The 17,909-nt window shown below is 38.1% G+C and overlaps 1 protein-coding gene across 12 annotated transcripts in view; it reads right to left on the bottom strand.

Annotated features, from left to right (window-relative positions):
- The window catches only part of LOC135985279 (guanine nucleotide-binding protein G(t) subunit alpha-3-like), an 89,574-nt gene that overhangs the window by 10,930 nt on the left and 60,735 nt on the right, over nt 1-17,909 (bottom strand). For 9 of the 12 annotated variants that reach the window (XM_065628424.1, XM_065628415.1, XM_065628432.1 and 6 more), the window contains 4 exons: nt 11,782-11,984; nt 5,414-5,456; nt 3,850-3,991; nt 299-456 (listed from right to left, as the gene is read on the bottom strand). In XM_065628424.1, coding sequence (XP_065484496.1) covers nt 299-456; nt 3,850-3,991; nt 5,414-5,456; nt 11,782-11,899 — 461 coding nt within the window. In that variant the 5' untranslated portion in view covers nt 11,900-11,984. The remainder of the gene's footprint in view (nt 1-298; nt 457-3,849; nt 3,992-5,413; nt 5,457-11,781; nt 11,985-17,909) is intronic. The other 3 variants (XM_065628497.1, XM_065628507.1, XM_065628517.1) reach the window with 1 other exon arrangement.

Below are 17,909 nucleotides of genomic sequence, written 5' to 3'. Positions count from 1 at the left end.
TTAAAAACATTAGCTGTGTGCTGGGGTGTTATCTTCTTGTTCTCAAACTAAGTCCAAGTAATGAGTGTGCTAGCTATGGAAAAGAAAGATTTATAACTACATGAAGAAAATTAACCTCTTTTCAGTCAAACCAGCACAATCAAAAACATTAGCAAAAAACCTCGTTCTTTTCAGGTTAATCGGCAATCATTTTCTTAGGCTATTCTGCATGTGAGGAAGGGTTCTTGTCTCAAACCTTCCTACGCTGCCCGTTATGGCCATAGCCAGATGTTCAGCACCTGCAGCTGGTGTCACCTACTAGGCTGCCGAGTCGCTGAGCTGGTACTCTGCTGCCCTGGCGAAGCAGGCCTGGGTCCCACCATCGCTCCACAGCTGTTTGATGAGTTCAACCAGTTCAGAAGACATGTCGCCATCCTCCAGAGCTGTTGCCATGGCACACAGCTTCCTTTCATCTTCCTAAAGAGAAATTTCAGTGAATATTGTGCAAGTGCACTGTGCCCCTCCACCTCCCTGAAAGACATGCTTGGTTTACAATGAATTTGAGGGGCTAAATTTTTCATCTTCACTGATTTTTCCAGGTAGCTGTACTCGCCTATGCATGCAAACATTCTTTTACAAGCTCACTTCCCTTTAGTTAGTGCCAAGGTTAGACTGAAACTGTGATACACAGAGTTTTCTTCTTTTTGTTGTTTTGTTTTGTTCACACAAGGGCTCAGTTTCATCTTAGCATAGATGTTCACAAAAGGTCCAGCTTGGAAGGAAGGCTTTTATTGTAAGAGAGAGCGTTGAAGTATCAAAACCTAAGTTTAAGAGGATATTTAAAGTTTAAACATATATTAAAGAAGAAATATATAGCTAAATATATTGTTTAATATATTTGGAAGAAAAATTTTCTAGCTTTAGGCCACAGTGAGAAATGTGGCAAAATGAATATAACTAGTGAAAGCTTTTCTCATTTATTTATTTTTTTTTTTTAATTTGAGGAAGAAGAAACCTGTAACTGAATAAAATCCCAAATATTTTAAATGAATTAATCTGTAATTTATTCCATTTGCAGTCAATCAAAAAAGACTTCAAGGAATCTATTACGTTTCTTTTCAGTGATTAACAGCTTAGGAACGTATTGTAAATAAAGAACACAAGTAAAACAGGGTCATTCGATACATTGCCACAGCAGTGCATAATTATGGAATATAATTCCTTCCTAGCTGTATAAGCAGACTTACAATCAATAGTGGCAAATGTAGAAATGGATTCTGACAGATGCTGTTTTGGCAGGAAGTACATTTTATTCAAAAGTAGAAAATGTCTTCACAATAATTTGTAACAAATTTATTTAGAGAATGCACTGTATGTTTTAATAGAAATCACAATTTATGGAATCCCTGTAGAAGTCAAAGACTGATAAAAAATAAAACTCTACAGGTTTTCTAAAATATTGGAGAAATTGAGTTAGCATAGAGCAAAAGAAAAAAAAGGAGGAAATAACCACTAGAGAATTGCCTTCATTTGAAAGAGGAAGGAGGACGGCTGGACAATTGCCCATCTACATTGAACAAAACCAACTCCATTCTGCACCCCCATCCTCTCACTCAGCTCCAGCATCAGCAGAACTGGGTCATTTTTTCTCATGTGTGCCCTGCATTTGTCCCCAGGGCTGCTCTCCAGAGTGTACACTTGTTCAGTTCGAGATAAGATTTAGAATGTTCTCTTCTTGGAGATATCACATATCATTTAATGATTAGTACTATCGTCCTACAAGGTTGCATTTATTGGTTGAGTAGCCTACAAGGAGAAGCCTTAAGCTCAGAAACTCCAAGTGTACAGTAAATGTTATTATGCAGAAAGTGAAAATGGTGAATTTTGATGCTTATGTAAAAAGAAGAAGATAGCGGCAGACTGAGGTTATAACCCTGATTTATGTAATGTTTTGTTTCTCTCTGGCATTTAAACACACTTCAGATGATTTTCATAATAAAAATAAATTGCAATGGTGCTTTACAAAGAAAAATACACCTTTCTGACCAGAACAGATATTGTTCAAAATTACGTACTGAGGCACTTTCAGGATCACTAAGAGGTATTTGCAGGTCATCCTGGAACATGGATAAACCTCTTGCTTTTGGGCTCAAGATAAGCCCAGACTTTGGGCTAAATGACTTTCAGCAGCTAAATCTGGACCAGAACAGAGCAAGAACAAAAATCCAGCTGAAATCAAAGCTCATATCAAAACAAGTCAGGCTTATAAATGGCTTGTAATTTTACAGAAAATGTAAGCTAAATTTGTTTTTAGAACAAAAGAAATGTTTAGTTGACATTCAAGCAAATGTGACTGAAATTTCCATTTCTTTAAAACTCATATCCACTTTGCTCTCATATGGTCCTGAGGGAAAAGAAGGCAGGCACTGCAAATATTTTATACAGGTGTATTCAACTGTATTCCTAGAGGCCTATTCTGCCAATGACAGTAAGAATGGGCTTATTGTGCTACAAAGCAATAAACTTAAAATAGCTGTATTTTCAGCATTTGGTTAAATACAAAGCTAAGAAATGAACTGGGCTATTTAGCAAAAATCTTCAATTCCCAGTTCCCCAGGGTGTGAAATCCCCTGAAGATAATGTCTCTGAAACTGGCATAGGTGACAGATGATGAATGAACATGTATAAATCTCTCAGAAAGTTTGGCAGGGCTGAGAAGAGAGGCTGAAGTACTGGGACAGAGGCAGAACATATCTCTATTACAGATGGCAAACAGATTTGGGACCATGTAGTGGACACTAGAGGCCAAGCCAGGACCTGTGTAGGTGCTGCAAAATTCAGCTGCCTGAGGCCATGTAGACAGGCAGGTGGGTCCTTATGCAGAACATGTATCTGTCACAACTGAGGAGACAGAGTTGGGTTGCGGCACATTCACATGAGCTTATTTTCTGTGCTGCTTTCGGGAACTGTTACATTTGTTTGAATGACTTGTATTAATGGACCATTAAAAGAATACAGGAAAAAAACACTTAGTTTCTGTTTTGTCAAATGACTATATGAACTGAAGCATTAGTTTATCATTTTTTAGGTCAAAGTACCACATGACAGTGTAATGAAATTTAGACTTCTGGAACAAGGAAACTCCTTCAGATAAGCAGATGTAATTCCCTCTAAGATAAACCTCTAGAGAACAGAAAGAATTTTCCAAAACTGGAACCACTGATATTCTGACAAGCCTCTGAGACATTCTAAGCAAGGTCTGAATTACAGGCAATAGACTAAATCATCGCACTGAGAAGAAAGGTATGCGTTTTTCCTTTACTTCTGCCCCTGAAAATTCAGCATGATTGCCAGAAGATAGCAGGTCTTCTTTCTGTGGCTCTTGTTCTCTGCGCTTCTGCAGAGGGTTGCTCACCGTGTCAGAAAGGTTAGAAAGGTCAGGCTCCACTTCTCTGACATGTCAAACTGAAATATTCCCAACATGTCTAGATAACCCTTCCTTACATGGCTCAGCCCCAAGATTTGTTCATAAAAGGGAAATATTTATTACATTTCCCAATAGCAACAAGTAAGTGACTAAGCAATTAAGAAAATATTCTTCTTTTTTTTCTTTCTTATGTCTTTGCAAGTAGAACACCTCTTTTGTAACAAACCAAATGGCAGTTTATGCAAAGGTTAGACCTCAGGCATCAGTCTTGAGAAAATGAAAATAAGTAATGACATCTTGTCACATATATAACCCAAGAAGTACTTAGTTTTCACTATCATAAATTAAACACTGAACTGTCTTTGTTCTACTAATCTCTACTCTTATATTACAAAAAATATATATTCTAGTGCCTATTTCAAGCAAAAGGGCATCATACTCACAATTCTAGCTGGGTTTTCATAGCTGATTCCTAACTTAGTCATTGCTTTCACGATAGAGAGGATAGACTGCACTGCGTTGCTGTAGATGACGGGTCTGAACTCCATGCGTTCCTTGTAGGTGAAACCATCTTTATGGATGATCCTGGTGAAAAAATAGAAAACAAAAGGTTTATGGGGTGCATCTGAAGAAAGAAAGTCATGAAAAGTTGGATCAGATGCTTTTGTAGTCAGTGTGACAAAGAACTGAATCCATCTTGGAAAAGTATTTATCAATGGTTGATCTACCTATTCTGCTGGAACAGGTTAACAGCAGTTTCTGCAGCTATATGAGGTTAAATTAATAAGGCTGGGATTTGACGCCCCAGTCTGAGTGAAAAAGTACTAGTTTTTGCCTTGTGGGTCAATATAAGATAATGTATGAATCCAGAACAAGATGCAGGCCCGTTCCTGTGGATATGGGGGAAGTTGAATAGTGGGACTTAGATCCAAAATAGTTAGGCCTGCACCGTCACATTTCTTGTTTAGTCATTCTCATTTTTAAGCTGAATCTTACCTAGAGTAGAAAAAATATTGCAAAAATATTTCTATACTGTGAGGCATTTCCTCAAGAAAATAAACCCAACTTTAATATTTCTTTGTATTAATACATCAGTTAGAACATCTAGTTATTGGCAGGTGTTACTGTTATCATCTCTAAGGTTCGGGGACATACATGTTACTGCAAAGGATTTGCCCCACATTACAGAGGACAAAGAACCTTAGTAGTCAAATTCAATTACTTTAATTCAGAGAGGAATTATAATTTCATAATCCTCCCTGACTGAAGAATGTCATGTCATTAAAGTTCTCCAAGACCAGTGTGCAGGTTATGTCATGACTCAGGGAGGTCTTTCTCCATGAATTGTGAAAAAGGATGAAAACTTCACCCGTTTTGGTGTAGTGTGCTCTCAATTCACATCACATAATTAAACTGTGGAACTACTTGCTGTAGAATATTGTGGATGTTATTAGTTTACATTGGTTCAGAAGAGGTTCAGAAAAAACACATACATGAATTAACTGAGGGTGATTAAACACAGCGATGCTGTCTCTGGTTCAGGATGGTGCCTGAGTCACAGATCATCAGGCACTATCAGGATATCCAGTGCAAAAATTACTGCATGTTTTCTTGTCTGGTCTGATCATCTTCTGGGAACACCCTTGACTAGCTACAACATGAGACAGGATGCTGGGCTGGGTGGATCTGCTGTGGCTGGTTGTCTAATGCATTCATGTTCCCACTACAGTACTGTAACTCCTACCAGAGCCAATGTAGAAGCTTCCCTGGTCTTCATTAAGGAGTTGGACCAGTGCATAATTTGATCAGAAAGATTTGATTACCAATCCAGCTGTGTGTCTTAGTCACTTTGTGATTTTCTTCCTGTGGTTGAATGAGAACTGGATTTGAATGATGTTTCTTTGCGTTTTATTCAAATAAACATAAATATTGTAATAAGACATTAGTTAGATAGCTTATACTACAAATACCAAATTCAACAACCAATATGAATATTCATGTACTTACTTCATTTGCTTTACAATAGTGCTCTTTCCTGACTCTCCAGCACCTGCAGAAGGGGAATGTTGAGAAGATGTGATTTATAGATAATTAAGTAGCAAGTATTAAAAATAACTCTCTGGAACACAGAATTTTGGATTTATGAAGAGACATACAGATGTTTTAGATCCTCATTGTACTAACTATAACTCTCACTAGTGTCCATTTAGACTTAAAAACAATGAAATCTTGGCAAAAGTATTGATTCTGAAGAGGAAAGGCACATTTGAGAAGGAACATTCAGTCAATTAAGAGAAAAATATAGACTCTAATTATCAAGGAAAATAAATATGGATCATATTTCAATTCCATCCCTGGCAGACAGTGTCCTCTTCATTCCTTGACTTGTAGCTGCTCATTTAAGGTTCATCATGACCTTTTGTAAGCCAAACCAACCATTTCCATGCTCATCAACCAGTCTCTTTAAAGAACTGGAAGAACAGAGCGTGAAGACTCGCATGAGGTCTAACTTATGATGCAGAGGCAGCATGTGAGAAAAATGCCTCGACACCGATGTTTGGTCAGTTCCTCTGCCCCGTGGCCTCTGCTATGCAGTAGGTGCCTGGAGGTGGGAAACCTGCAGAGCAACGCAACAGGTCCAGCTTGGGAATGATTTGGCAGTAAATCCCCACGTCTGGCAGGGAGGTACAGTCATTTGCTTATACAACCAGTTGCAGAGCTAAGGCATAGCTTTGGTCAGATTTTTTTTATCATTAATTTGCTCTTCTTATCTCATGGAAAGTAAGTAACCACAATGCTAAGGTTCTCCATTGGAAATGAGTGTGGGTGACTATCATCTTCTGTCAGTGAGAGTGGTGAGGCTTGGCAAGAACTGCCAAACAAGAGCTGGATTTTGAAAGCACCTGAAGAGTGGATTTGATTTTGGTTGTGAATCCATGGGACAGGAGTCATTGCTGCATTTCTCTTTGCAGATTATAATTTACCTCACTCAGGGGTGTCAAATACTTTTGACAAAAGAAGAAATCTAGGGCATAGTTATTTTAAATGAAGGCTTCTCAGTGAATGGAACAAACTGATTACAGACTTTCCAAACTGATTTTGTAAAGCTAATAACATTTAAATGACAGGGATTAATTTACTCAAATGAATCGCAACAGACAGCAAACCATACGCAAAGCGTTTTCAAAATGCATGATGTGAATGGCAGAAAGTGTGAGAGAAAAGCAAGCCTATGCAAAATGGGCTGATGCTGCCATCTGCCACAGTTTGGAAAAAATGCAAATTTGCTGTAGATCATCTATTATCTTTTCAATGCCCTCTGTAGAACTTGGTAAAGCCCTGTTGGCAAGGTGGCATTTACTGCACTTTATGTAGGGAAGAGAGCAGTCAGTGGTGAGAATTCATACATTCACCTCTTGGAAAGATGCCAGGAAACATAATACAGAAATGAACCTCTCTTCCAGATCTGAAAGGCAAATTTAAAATAGAGTGGGAGGCATAATTTATCTCTTTTGGGTGCATTTTTCTACCTCTGCTCATCTTTAATTTATGATCCAGTAATGCCTTTATCTAAACAACAGATGACTCGGACTTTGGCTTCACTCTGGAGTACCGTGTTAGTTGTAGCAGCATTTGCACCCCAGGAAATGGGTCAGAAACAATTTACTTTGCACCTGCTTCCTTTCTTCCTTCCCCGTCCCGTGCGGCCTGCTCCTCCGGCCAGGGCCCCAGGACAGGACAGCAGGGACAGGGCTGCGTTTCCACCCACGGCAGAACCCTTCTGCTGCAGAAACAGCAGCAAGAGTCCATCGTGAGAGCCCTTCCGTGACTGCACAGGGAGCTGAAGGCAGTGAAAAGGGCAATTATAATCAAGCCAAGATTTTCTCGGCACAAGAATCTCGGTCAACACCTGAATCTCTGGCCCTGCTCCTGGGAGCTGAAGATGTCCTCACTGCCAGTAAAGCTGATGGAAGTTTACTCCCACACTTCTTCCCAGAGATCGTGGTCACCATGCCCCAAGGCACGCCACATACACCTGTGTACAAAGAGCACCCTGGCAGACTGTAACCTGCCTCTCTTCTTGTTTCGGATATTTGGGATGGCAGCCCCTCAAGTCCCCAGCCCATCATGTTTCTGGGTGTGCTGGGGCTGCAGAGGAGACCCAAGAAGTGGTGTGTGGTGTGGCTGCAAGCACTGAGCTGCAAAGAGCCATCCCCAGCAGCCTGACCTGTCCCCTGCTCCAGGACTGCCTGGTCTCTTCCCTGCAGACCACCAAGGCAAACAGACAGAACAGAAATACAGCAAAAACTGAGGGCGACTTGAAAGCTGGTGAGAATATCTCAAATTCAAAGGAAAACGGAACCCAGGACCTCAGTTGTCACTTGATGTTATTGTTTTTCTAAGCAGAATTTGTTCGAATAGTTGTGGAAACTGGGGAGGGTATGAACCCCTTTCAAGACTAGGATCTGCTGAGCTGTTGAAGAAGGTTCTTTTTATATATTAAGCTGCTTTTGTGTCTCAGAGCAAGATCTATTATCTCTTACACTAATTATTTATGTGGAAGTAGAGGTTTGGTTTGGGAAAGTTTCCAGAAGCGAAAGTAAGAAAATTAAAAGACTACTGCCTGAATATTTTGTTTGAAACCTGTCACAAAAGCCACTGACAATGACATAAAATAGCAAAATACAGGAAAAGAAAATCTTCAAATTAGAGTCAGAAGAGGTTGCACACCTCTGCCTGAGCATTGTCTGTACCATTCAGAACTCTGGAAACTGAAATTATATCTTCCTGGACCTCTTCGCAAACTCAACAAACTTTCTCCATGAGAGAAAGAAACTGGAGAAGAGATCTAAGATCTAACCCTCTTGAGGGAATAAGGTCCTTAAATGCTGCCCCTCTTCCCATCCCCCAAAAGAGAAAATCAGTGTATTCCAGTCAATAGGACTATTGGGCCATCTTTGTGCTCAAAGCCTTTGCTTCCAATGCAGGTGTTAATAACAGGAACTTAAGCCTGACTTGGAACTATGGTAACTATGTACTATAGTAACTATAGTACTATAGAGCAGGCTTTGATTAATTTAACTGGTTTTAAATGTCTATGCTATAAGCTTCTACATTCAGACTGCTTATCAGAGGCCTCTTATAGTCACTGGAGAAAAATATTTGCTTCTAAAACTAAAAAAAAGAAAAAAAGGCTTCCATTTTTTGTCACCCTAAAGTAGATAGTGAAATTAAATTATGTAAGTCATGCCCTAAAAGTGAGTATTTCTCAGTAAAGTGAGCTGAGGATGACCAGCTCAGATGAGGGTGAGTTTTGTCCTGTCACTGAAAACTGTAGACAATGGGGCCATGGAGTAATACTTTGAAAATAAATAAGTCCAAAGTTTTAATGATTATTTCAACTGAAGCTAAGTTATTTTTATGAAACACCACTGTGAGCATCAGCTATTTTGGACACATTTCAAATGTGTGCTGTACTTTGCACACAAATAAACTGCAAGCTGGCTTCCCAACAAAGTATAAAAACTGTGTGTGATGTGGTAGGCAAGATATGGCCCTGATACAAAGGAACTAAAGCTTTCACCTTGGAGTTTGCTCCAGACTCATAAAACAATATGATTTTTTTAAAGTATAAATATGTAGAGGCTAGATTTGTGGACAAGGTGGGGGGTGGGATGGCCTTGACAACATAGGAACACCTGGCACAGAGGACTTAAACCTCCTGGCTCCCTGTGAGGAACAGCAGAAAGTGGCATGATTTTTCACCTCCCCAGTTTATATCTGCAGTTTTTAGGTGTATGTCATATAAACTGCAAATTATCATCTCGACACAGATAATGTGTTTGCCCACATCATGGAACTTAACATAAACAAATGTGGTTGGTTTCTAGATATCATTTCATTTTTGTAAAGGTATCTATTGGAAGATGCAGAGAGACCAGACTAGATATGAAATAATCTTCTCGGGAAACGGTCAGAATACTTTTTTTTTTTTTTTACATTTTAGTAGTAAGAGCATAATGACCACACTGAGAAACTTATTATACACATATCTTTTTTTTTTTTTTAGTATTTTCTACCAATCTGCCTACTGCAAAAGAAGCAATGGTGAAATCTGAACAGAAATCTAGAACTAGGGTAGGACTAGGCTGGTTATCTTGAATGGAGCTGCCCTTGATTTATGAAGTGCAAAATTTGAATAATTTCTGAGATCACTTCAGAGGTATGGAAAGGTAACAGGCCCAGATCTGAACACAGAAGATTTAATCCTCTTCTATCTGGCCATCTCACTGGTTGACTATAGAAGGGGCTATACAGTGCTTCAGCAGCTGTGATTGCAGGTGTTCAAGAGACGCTTTCATTCTAGCTGTGCAATAGGCTCCAAACAGATTTACATTTCATTCACTTCTTCCTTTTTCAAGAACAAGGAAATTCAAACTGTCATCTATGATTTTTTTTCCTAACATGCTTTTTTTACCCAGTCCTTCGTTCCTTTTGATTTGTCAGAAAAAGCATAACAAATTTGAATCTTTATCATGTGTGACATCAATAAAGGAAGATATTATAGAAATGTACATTATAAAGAAAACTTCAGCAAAAGTATTTCAGATTCTGATGATCATCTTGTTTCATGAAAAGAGTGCTTATAGAGCTGTAGAAACTGAAATATGTTCAGATTTGAAATTAATGAACTAGAAGTCTTTCTCACATAGCTTGCAATTAATCTCAAAGTATTTTACTGAAGTTATCTTGAGAATGTGGTAGTAACAGTGTCAGAAAAAGACTGATTATATACATTTGGAAACACTAAAAACTGAAGTTCTTAATACTAAATACATACATGTCTTCTGGGAGGGTTAGTCTAGTTTGTATCCTAGTGTAAGACAGCCTCCAGTACTCCTGCCAAGACGTGAAGGCTTGGAGATCGAAATATGTCATGAGACTCTACCTTATAAATTCTTCTTTATCTTATAAATTCCCCTTTATCTTAAAAATTCCCCTTTACCCTATAAATTCCTCTTAAAGGATTTCTCACATCCTCCTCAGGTACCAGTGTTGGATAAGGTCAGAAACAGGATGCTGGAGTAGTTGGAGCCTGGTTCCAGCCCAATATGTCAATTCCTTTTTGTAAGACATATAGAAAGTACTGAAAGGTTTTGAAAGTTTAATTAAAAATATTATTCTGTTTCTTGATGAATTTAAGCTTGTTTCAGTAGAGGCAATATTTTATAATATATTAATGTGGCACAGAGAATATTTTCTACCAGACTGAAAATTTCATAAACTGCAATCTGAATACTGATGGTCCATAAAGTTTATCAAACTGCTACTTTCCTAGCATTATTTGAGAAACCTACATGGTTGTGTTTTTCTCTAATGTCTTTATTAATAATAATAGTTAAACTCTCAGCAGATAGAGACTTTTTGCGTAAGATACAAAACAATAGAGTTAAGCTGATTTACTTTATCGAACAGATCTAGCTGAGTCTGAATAAATGTCAATTCAAAAGCATTTGTAAGCATTGTGGTTACAATGAAGAAAAAAATAGAAACATTTCAATGACCAAAGGCTGTTTTTCTATTTGTTTGGTTAAACCAATGTAAACTGTCTTAGCAGGCATCATACTGTTAGAAGAAAAATATTAAGATGGTGGCAGTGTTATTATGCTCTTGGATATTTCTTGCACGCTATGCAGTGCCATGGGAAAAAAGAGAGAAGAATAAAGCCGTATCAAGAAAAAAAAGTTATTTTGCCATTACAGACACTGGCTGTTAATAAGTTGATCATAGTGTGGCTTAGAAGTAGCAGTCTCTGAGAATATTCATCTGGATTCATTTCATTTCATTACCTTCCATTCTACTCTCCACAATATCATTTTTATACATTGAAAAAAGCTCTTCTCAGTCACTTTATGCTTCTGTAAAAAATGAAGTACAACAGTTTGGAAAATAAACAATATCAATACCTTGTGACATCTGTGGATTTTCTATGTAACCAGTTATCTCACTTAGTTCTGCAAACGAATGCATATAGATCCATGAAAAAAGGTAAATCTGTGCTACATTCTGTGCAAGTAAGCATCATAACATTCCAACAGTAGGCTCTCATTTCTATAATCTTTTCAAAGTTAAGGATTTATAATATTTAAAATTAAATATATGCAGTGACATGGCCCTTTCCAGCCTGTTACATGTGACTTAGTAGATTGCTGAAAGAGTGTTCACAACTAGAAAACATTTTGTGCATCTATTACAGGATTCTGTTCCTCAAATAAAATAGTGAGAGGTGGGAAATTTACTGTACTGAAATGTAATTCCAGAACAAAATAACTCCTCAGTGGAAAAGCATTATGAATTATTTTTATTGTATTTACCCAACAGGAGTAGTTTGACTGTCCTGGCTTCCCTCTCTGCGTCTGCCTGGAGTTTCTTTTCCAGTTCTCTGGATCTCCTGGCCGACTCCTTGCTCTCAGAACTGGCTCCACTGCCCATCTTGAGGTGTTAAAAATCCTCTGTTTGTCCAGCTGATTTCCTTCTTATCAGACTAGTTGTTTTAATTCAGAAGAAGGACAGCACCCTGTGTTTCAAGAGAATTTAAAAATCCCATTCAACCTCTGTATTCGGCCTTCAAATCAAATGGTCCCTTCAGAGCAAATGGTCCCTTTTCACCTGTCACATGATCCGGAGATGCTGCAGGGAAGGATTTATATAGGGACATGAAAATGTGCTGTTACGATGTCATAGAATTAAAATAATCCATTCAAGAGCAAAACCGATGGCCAGATAGAGCTCTGTCTTTCTTCAGGCAGATTCCAGCTTCACATGCTTCAAAGAAATGCACAGTATATCTTGAAAGAGTGAAATTGAGAATAACTCAGCTCAAGGAAAAAAAATTCGGCTTGTGAATCAGTGTTGGTCCCCTGCAGCAAAAAAATGGTTTATGTGTCTTTGAAGCATTTGCATAAATTATTTTTCATCTTTCTCAGTGGTCATAGCTCTAAATATATGCATTCTTTATTTAAAAATGACAGAATTTGGATTTATATAGTTAAGACGTATTTTGTTACAATTATTAATTAACATGCAGAATGTTTGCTGTATTTTTGTATTATGACAAGTGCATTTATTTTCTTGTAATGGTAACAGGTAGTTTACTGCAATTTGTAATGTGTTTGGGATACTTTTGTGCAGCCATTCGTTGATGAATGTCATAGTCTTTTCCATTTTTCTATGATGTTATTAGCAGTTATTAGCTTTGACTGAAAGCCCCACAACTTTTTTGTGTAAGAAAGGACACAGGTCAGATTCTCCTCATTGGTGTAAAAATTTCATCTTAGTTTCTCATAGTGCAATAGTAATATAGAAATATTACTTGCCATGTGGTGTCAGCTGTGCATTGAGGAAATATACTCTACTATAATATTGTGGTAGTGGGTAAGAGTAGAATTACCATCAAGACTAAAAGAATCAAAATACTTTATTTTTGATTCCTTCTCTTCAGATTAAGAATTTCAATAAAATAAATCTTATTAGTGTACCATACTGGAATTAATCGTAATATTATACTTATTAATTTCATTATGTATTTCAATAATGCAAAACATACAAACATAAAAATGATGAAATGATGAAATGATATTACAATTTAAAATTATTGGCTAGTAATAGTCTATATCACTCTGACTTTATAGTATGTAAGCTTAAAAGGTTTAGCCTGGAAATAATGTTCAAGGGAAATGTAAGCATCCAGGTCAGTTTGAATGGTATTAAACATATTTTTAGGTCAGAAGATATATGAGGAATAGGGCTGGAGGCAAAGTAATTAACTCATGGTGTTGCATAGAAAAGCAACTTTCCCACAGCAGAAGTAAGTGGACCTCAGATGTAACAGGAAGGCAACTGGTACTGAATGGGAAATAATGGCAGTACAAGGAATAAAGATCATCAGTGGTACTAACGAGTTCTGTGCCATCAGAGCAGGAGAGAGCTCTCTTCTGAGAAAAGACAGGTCTTTTGCTGTGTTCATCCCATCCAATGTGATTGTCTTCTCAGACTTAAACTTAAGACCACGTACTGCAATAAAGATCTGAAGTTGAGCTTTGTCAGTATATGCTGCTCAATCAGTGGAGCAGGAAGCCCTGTTCTCAGTCTCCTTGCACTGCTTTGCCAGAAATGAATAATCAGTACTTGTTAACAGCTGAATTTTTGCATATACACTTACAATGCAAGAAAACACTGTTTTGTTAAGCCTGTATTCTTACTTTGGTTATTTTTAAAAATAGGCGGTAATAAGACATATATGCAACCATAGTAACAACTGGTTTGTTTAAAAAATGAAAACAAGCAGCTTCAGAATTTTGATATCAGTGGCAGGTGTCTATTTATCAGAAACACAGGCAAGTACAGCGCTGTTATGGATTTCAGTGGGTTTGAAAAGTAAGTCTGTTTGAGCATTTCTGAATGCTAACTGAATTTACAAATTAACTGATACAGTCACAAATCATGGAGAAGAACATTATTTCCAGATTAAGAGCCCATTTCACTACTGTGTTGTTCCATGAATACAGTAGTCTAACTCAACTCATTTTGCATTTTACTTTTACAGTATCAAACTAGAATACAGTGATGGTAAACTAGGTCCTGTTCAGTTATACCATTCAAAAACTGAGTTTAAATAAATCAAGACAGAAAGCTTTACATCACTTTTCCTAGATGCAAAGCAATGGAAAATCAAGTGTGCATCCTATAGCATAAACTTCCTACCATCCTCTGTTGCTATTATGGGGACCTACAGGAACTGGCTTTAGGTAGGTATGTGTCAGATACAAGCAGGAACTAAACAGAATAAATAAAGATGCAAACAATTGCTTTATAAGCATGTGATATCTATAGTATCTTACCCATTTGATTTGCTCACTTCTGCCTTCAAACCTTTACCTAAATACTTTCCTGAAAAAAACAACAATCTGTTTCTATTTCTCTGGTGAGTCAAAGCAGATTTAAAAGAATTAACAGGATTCTGTTCTGCTTCAGACGTTATCACCGTCATCATTATCATCACCATCATCATCATCTAACTCTATTCTGATTGAGGAACTTGCTGAAGATGATCAAGACAGAAGCAATAGACACTGCCTCACAGGGTTCAGTTGGATCTAAAATGTGGTATCTTTTCTCCAGTTCTTCTAGGTGCAATAATAAAATATTGATTCTCACTGTGTCTCTTCTATTGTATCAGCCACGTATGCTTGATATGAAAGTCTTTCACAGACAGTAAGTCTGGAAAATGTTCCTTTGAAATACAATCACACTTTATAAATAATATTGTGTTTTTGGAGTTGTTTCTAGTGATGCACTCTAGGTGGTGCTGATAATATAGAGTGTACTCTAAAGACATTCTAGCTAGTAAGAGTTACAAGTTGTAAGAGACTTTCTGAAAGGCTCTTTTAAACAATATGTTCAGAAGTCATGGATTTGGGGTTCTGGATTCCAATTCCAATATTTTATTTTGGAACTTATAGTAAAGAGGTACTGTTTGGAGATTTTTGTTTGGCAAATAATATAGGTTTTTCTGTTAATAGTCTTTCAATTGGGTTTTTATTTTCAGTTTCTTCTGAAAGTACTATACTGTTCCCAGTCAAAGAAAATGGGATAGCTTAAGAAATTCACACCTTCTTTCTCTCTTGTCGGCTTCCTAAGTCTTTGCATTTACAAACTGTTCAGACTGTAGTCTGTTCATTTTTTTCACATTTCTCTATAAATAATGTTTTCACTGTTCCCTGATAAAATTTGGAGGAATGACACTAATGAAAAATGAGGAGTTTTAGCGACATTGACAAGCCCATCTAGACATTTTTCCTACTGATATGCAGATATATCTGCTGAATGACAGTTATTCTAGAGACATAACAAAGCAGGTACAGGGACTCCTTATATGCTCCCAGTCAGCACTGATATTAACTGGGATCCATGGCAAGCTGCATTAATGTGGCATATAGCCAGAGCTTTTGAAACCTGTTAAGAGTCGAGGTTTATTACCTCTGGCACTCAGGCATGGTCGTGGGGCTGAAATGTTTGTGGACCTGCGATACTATCTCTACACAGAGCTGTATTGCGGACTGCTGTGATATACCAGATGGATGTTAATCCTTCTGTGAGGTTTTCCTCTCTCAGACTTGCAAGAACATAAGATGGACCTGGAAGGAGCTGGTAGGCTTGACTTTCAGAACTGTCCATTTAGCCTAGCAGTAACAGGTGGAGAATCTTTGTGTAGTAGTTTGGCCATGGAGGGCTTCTCAAGCTGTATACTCCTTCCACTCTAGTCCTCTTCCAAGAAATTGTGACTCAGTCACAAGACTGAAACTGCTGAAGCTTGAGTGTGACATGAAACCCACAAACATTTGTCCCAGTAACTATCCAGCTCCTCTTAAGAATCATATCCATACATCACAAGTCAAAGTGAAAATGTATCACTCTCAATACCAACTGTAGTATGGCACTGAGATATCTGACGTAGACCAAGCAAATGTGACAATCATCAAATTGGTGTTACCAGCCAGCTTCATACTTCTGTAAATGTTTATATAAATGACAGTAGGAGACTGAATTATTTCTGTTTGTCACTGTTTGATTTCAGGGTGACAATAAAACCACGGCAGATGTATTGTTAACCTCCTCTCCCCCCGCCGCTTCCCCCTTCAGCCCCTCCCTCTGCCCCCTTCCCACTAAGGACAGATGATTGAAAGGGAAAGAAGGACAGAGAGAAGAGAGCTGGAAAAAATTAAAAATGTTTTACTAATGCTACTAATAGAAATAGAGAAAATAATACAAAATATACAAAACCAATCTTGAAAGTCCCAGCAGCTGCTCCGGCAGATGTGGGGCCGGCACCTGAAGTCCTGGACTGGACTCCGCAGCCAACCGGAGCTGGATTCAGTCTGTCACTGGGCCTCAGTTCGCAGGGACAACTCACAAGGTCCTCTCCCAATGTTGGCCATAAGGAAAAGGGACGAGATCCTCATGATCCCCCACTTTTATATGAAGTATGACGTGAATGGGATGGGATACTTTAGTTGGTCAATTTTCAGTTCACCTCCTGCCTGCACATCTCGCGGGATGCATCATTATCAATGACCTTGTATTCCATTGCTATGTCTACCAAAACATGTACCTAACCATGTACCTAACTTTCAGGAAAACTGCAGTTAGTAAGAAGACTTTAGCTGGCAGGGAAATTCACTAAAAGAGAAACTTGTTTTTAACAAAACCAGGACACTGTTATTCGTCATTCTGTCTCTGTGATGGAAGCAGACCTTCCAGGTTCACTGGCAGCATGTTCTGCAGCTTCTTTGGTTTACCCTGTGGTGCTGCTGCCATCCATTCTGCCCATGCATACATGTGGCATGCTCAATCTTGTTGACTCAAGCATAGTCAGACCTTGGACTACCTTTAAGAACTTGGCCACAAGATTCAATGGAGGGATAAATATTTAGATCTCATCATGCTGTTACCCGCTCTTCAGTTATATGTATAAGATAAACTGACTTAATCCAAAAACCCTCTCTGGACTGTCTGTCCTCTCAGCAGGGGAATATGTTGAAATTAATGGTTGCGATTCAAGTTCACAGGTTGGTGTCTTGTGTTCAATTTTGGATGAGCAGTAGTTCTGTTTCTGAATGTACACAATAGTAAAGTGGGATTGAGATGTTATGGGATGCAGATCCATTTATACTTCAGATACCTGCGCTGGAAGGGTCAAAACAGAATACACTGACACGAAAGGCAAGTGATACCTGAGATATATCATTCATCAGCAAGGATGGCTCATCTTTTCTTAATTCCCCCTTCTTCAGACACACACATAAGTGGTCTTTTACTGAAATGATTTTATATTAAAATATAAAGGTTCCTTAAGAAAGAGAAATTGCAGAGTACCATGTCAAACTCCTTGAGGCCTTAGGAACTCATAGACCAGTTTCGTAACTTCAAGTTAAGTTAAAACTAGTTGAGATTTCTCTAATAAAATAACAGAACAATTTAGGTTAGAAGTGACTTCCAGTGGTCTTAAGTCCAACTCTCAGTTCAAAGCAGAGATAAGTTCGAAGTTAAAGTTTTTCAGGGCTTTGCATTGCTGAATTCTAAACTATGCAAAGACAAAAATTTCACAGCCTCTCCATGTAGCCTGTTCCGCTACTTAAACACTCAATGTGAAAATTTTTTTCCATTTCTGTGGTTGGAATTTGCTGGAGCACATGACTTTTGCCTCTTTTCTTGGCAGAGTTTGGCTCTGTCAGGTCCCCTTTTTCTTAATGGAAGACTGCAGTTAGATTCTCTCCTTAGGCTGAGCAAACCCAGCACCATCTTTGCCATGTGCTTCAGGCTTCTAATCTTCATTGGCTCATGACAATCTTTTTTTTTTTTAAAATTATTATTAGTGGTCCAAAACCTAGAAACATTTCTCTGGATGTGTCCTCAAGATTGCTCAGTGGAAGGGTTCCTTTGA

The sequence above is a fragment of the Caloenas nicobarica genome, chromosome 1 (assembly GCF_036013445.1).
Source record: "Caloenas nicobarica isolate bCalNic1 chromosome 1, bCalNic1.hap1, whole genome shotgun sequence".
In the NCBI taxonomy this organism is placed as follows: Eukaryota; Metazoa; Chordata; class Aves; order Columbiformes; family Columbidae; genus Caloenas; species Caloenas nicobarica.
This window is presented reverse-complemented; position numbering and strand designations above follow the sequence as displayed.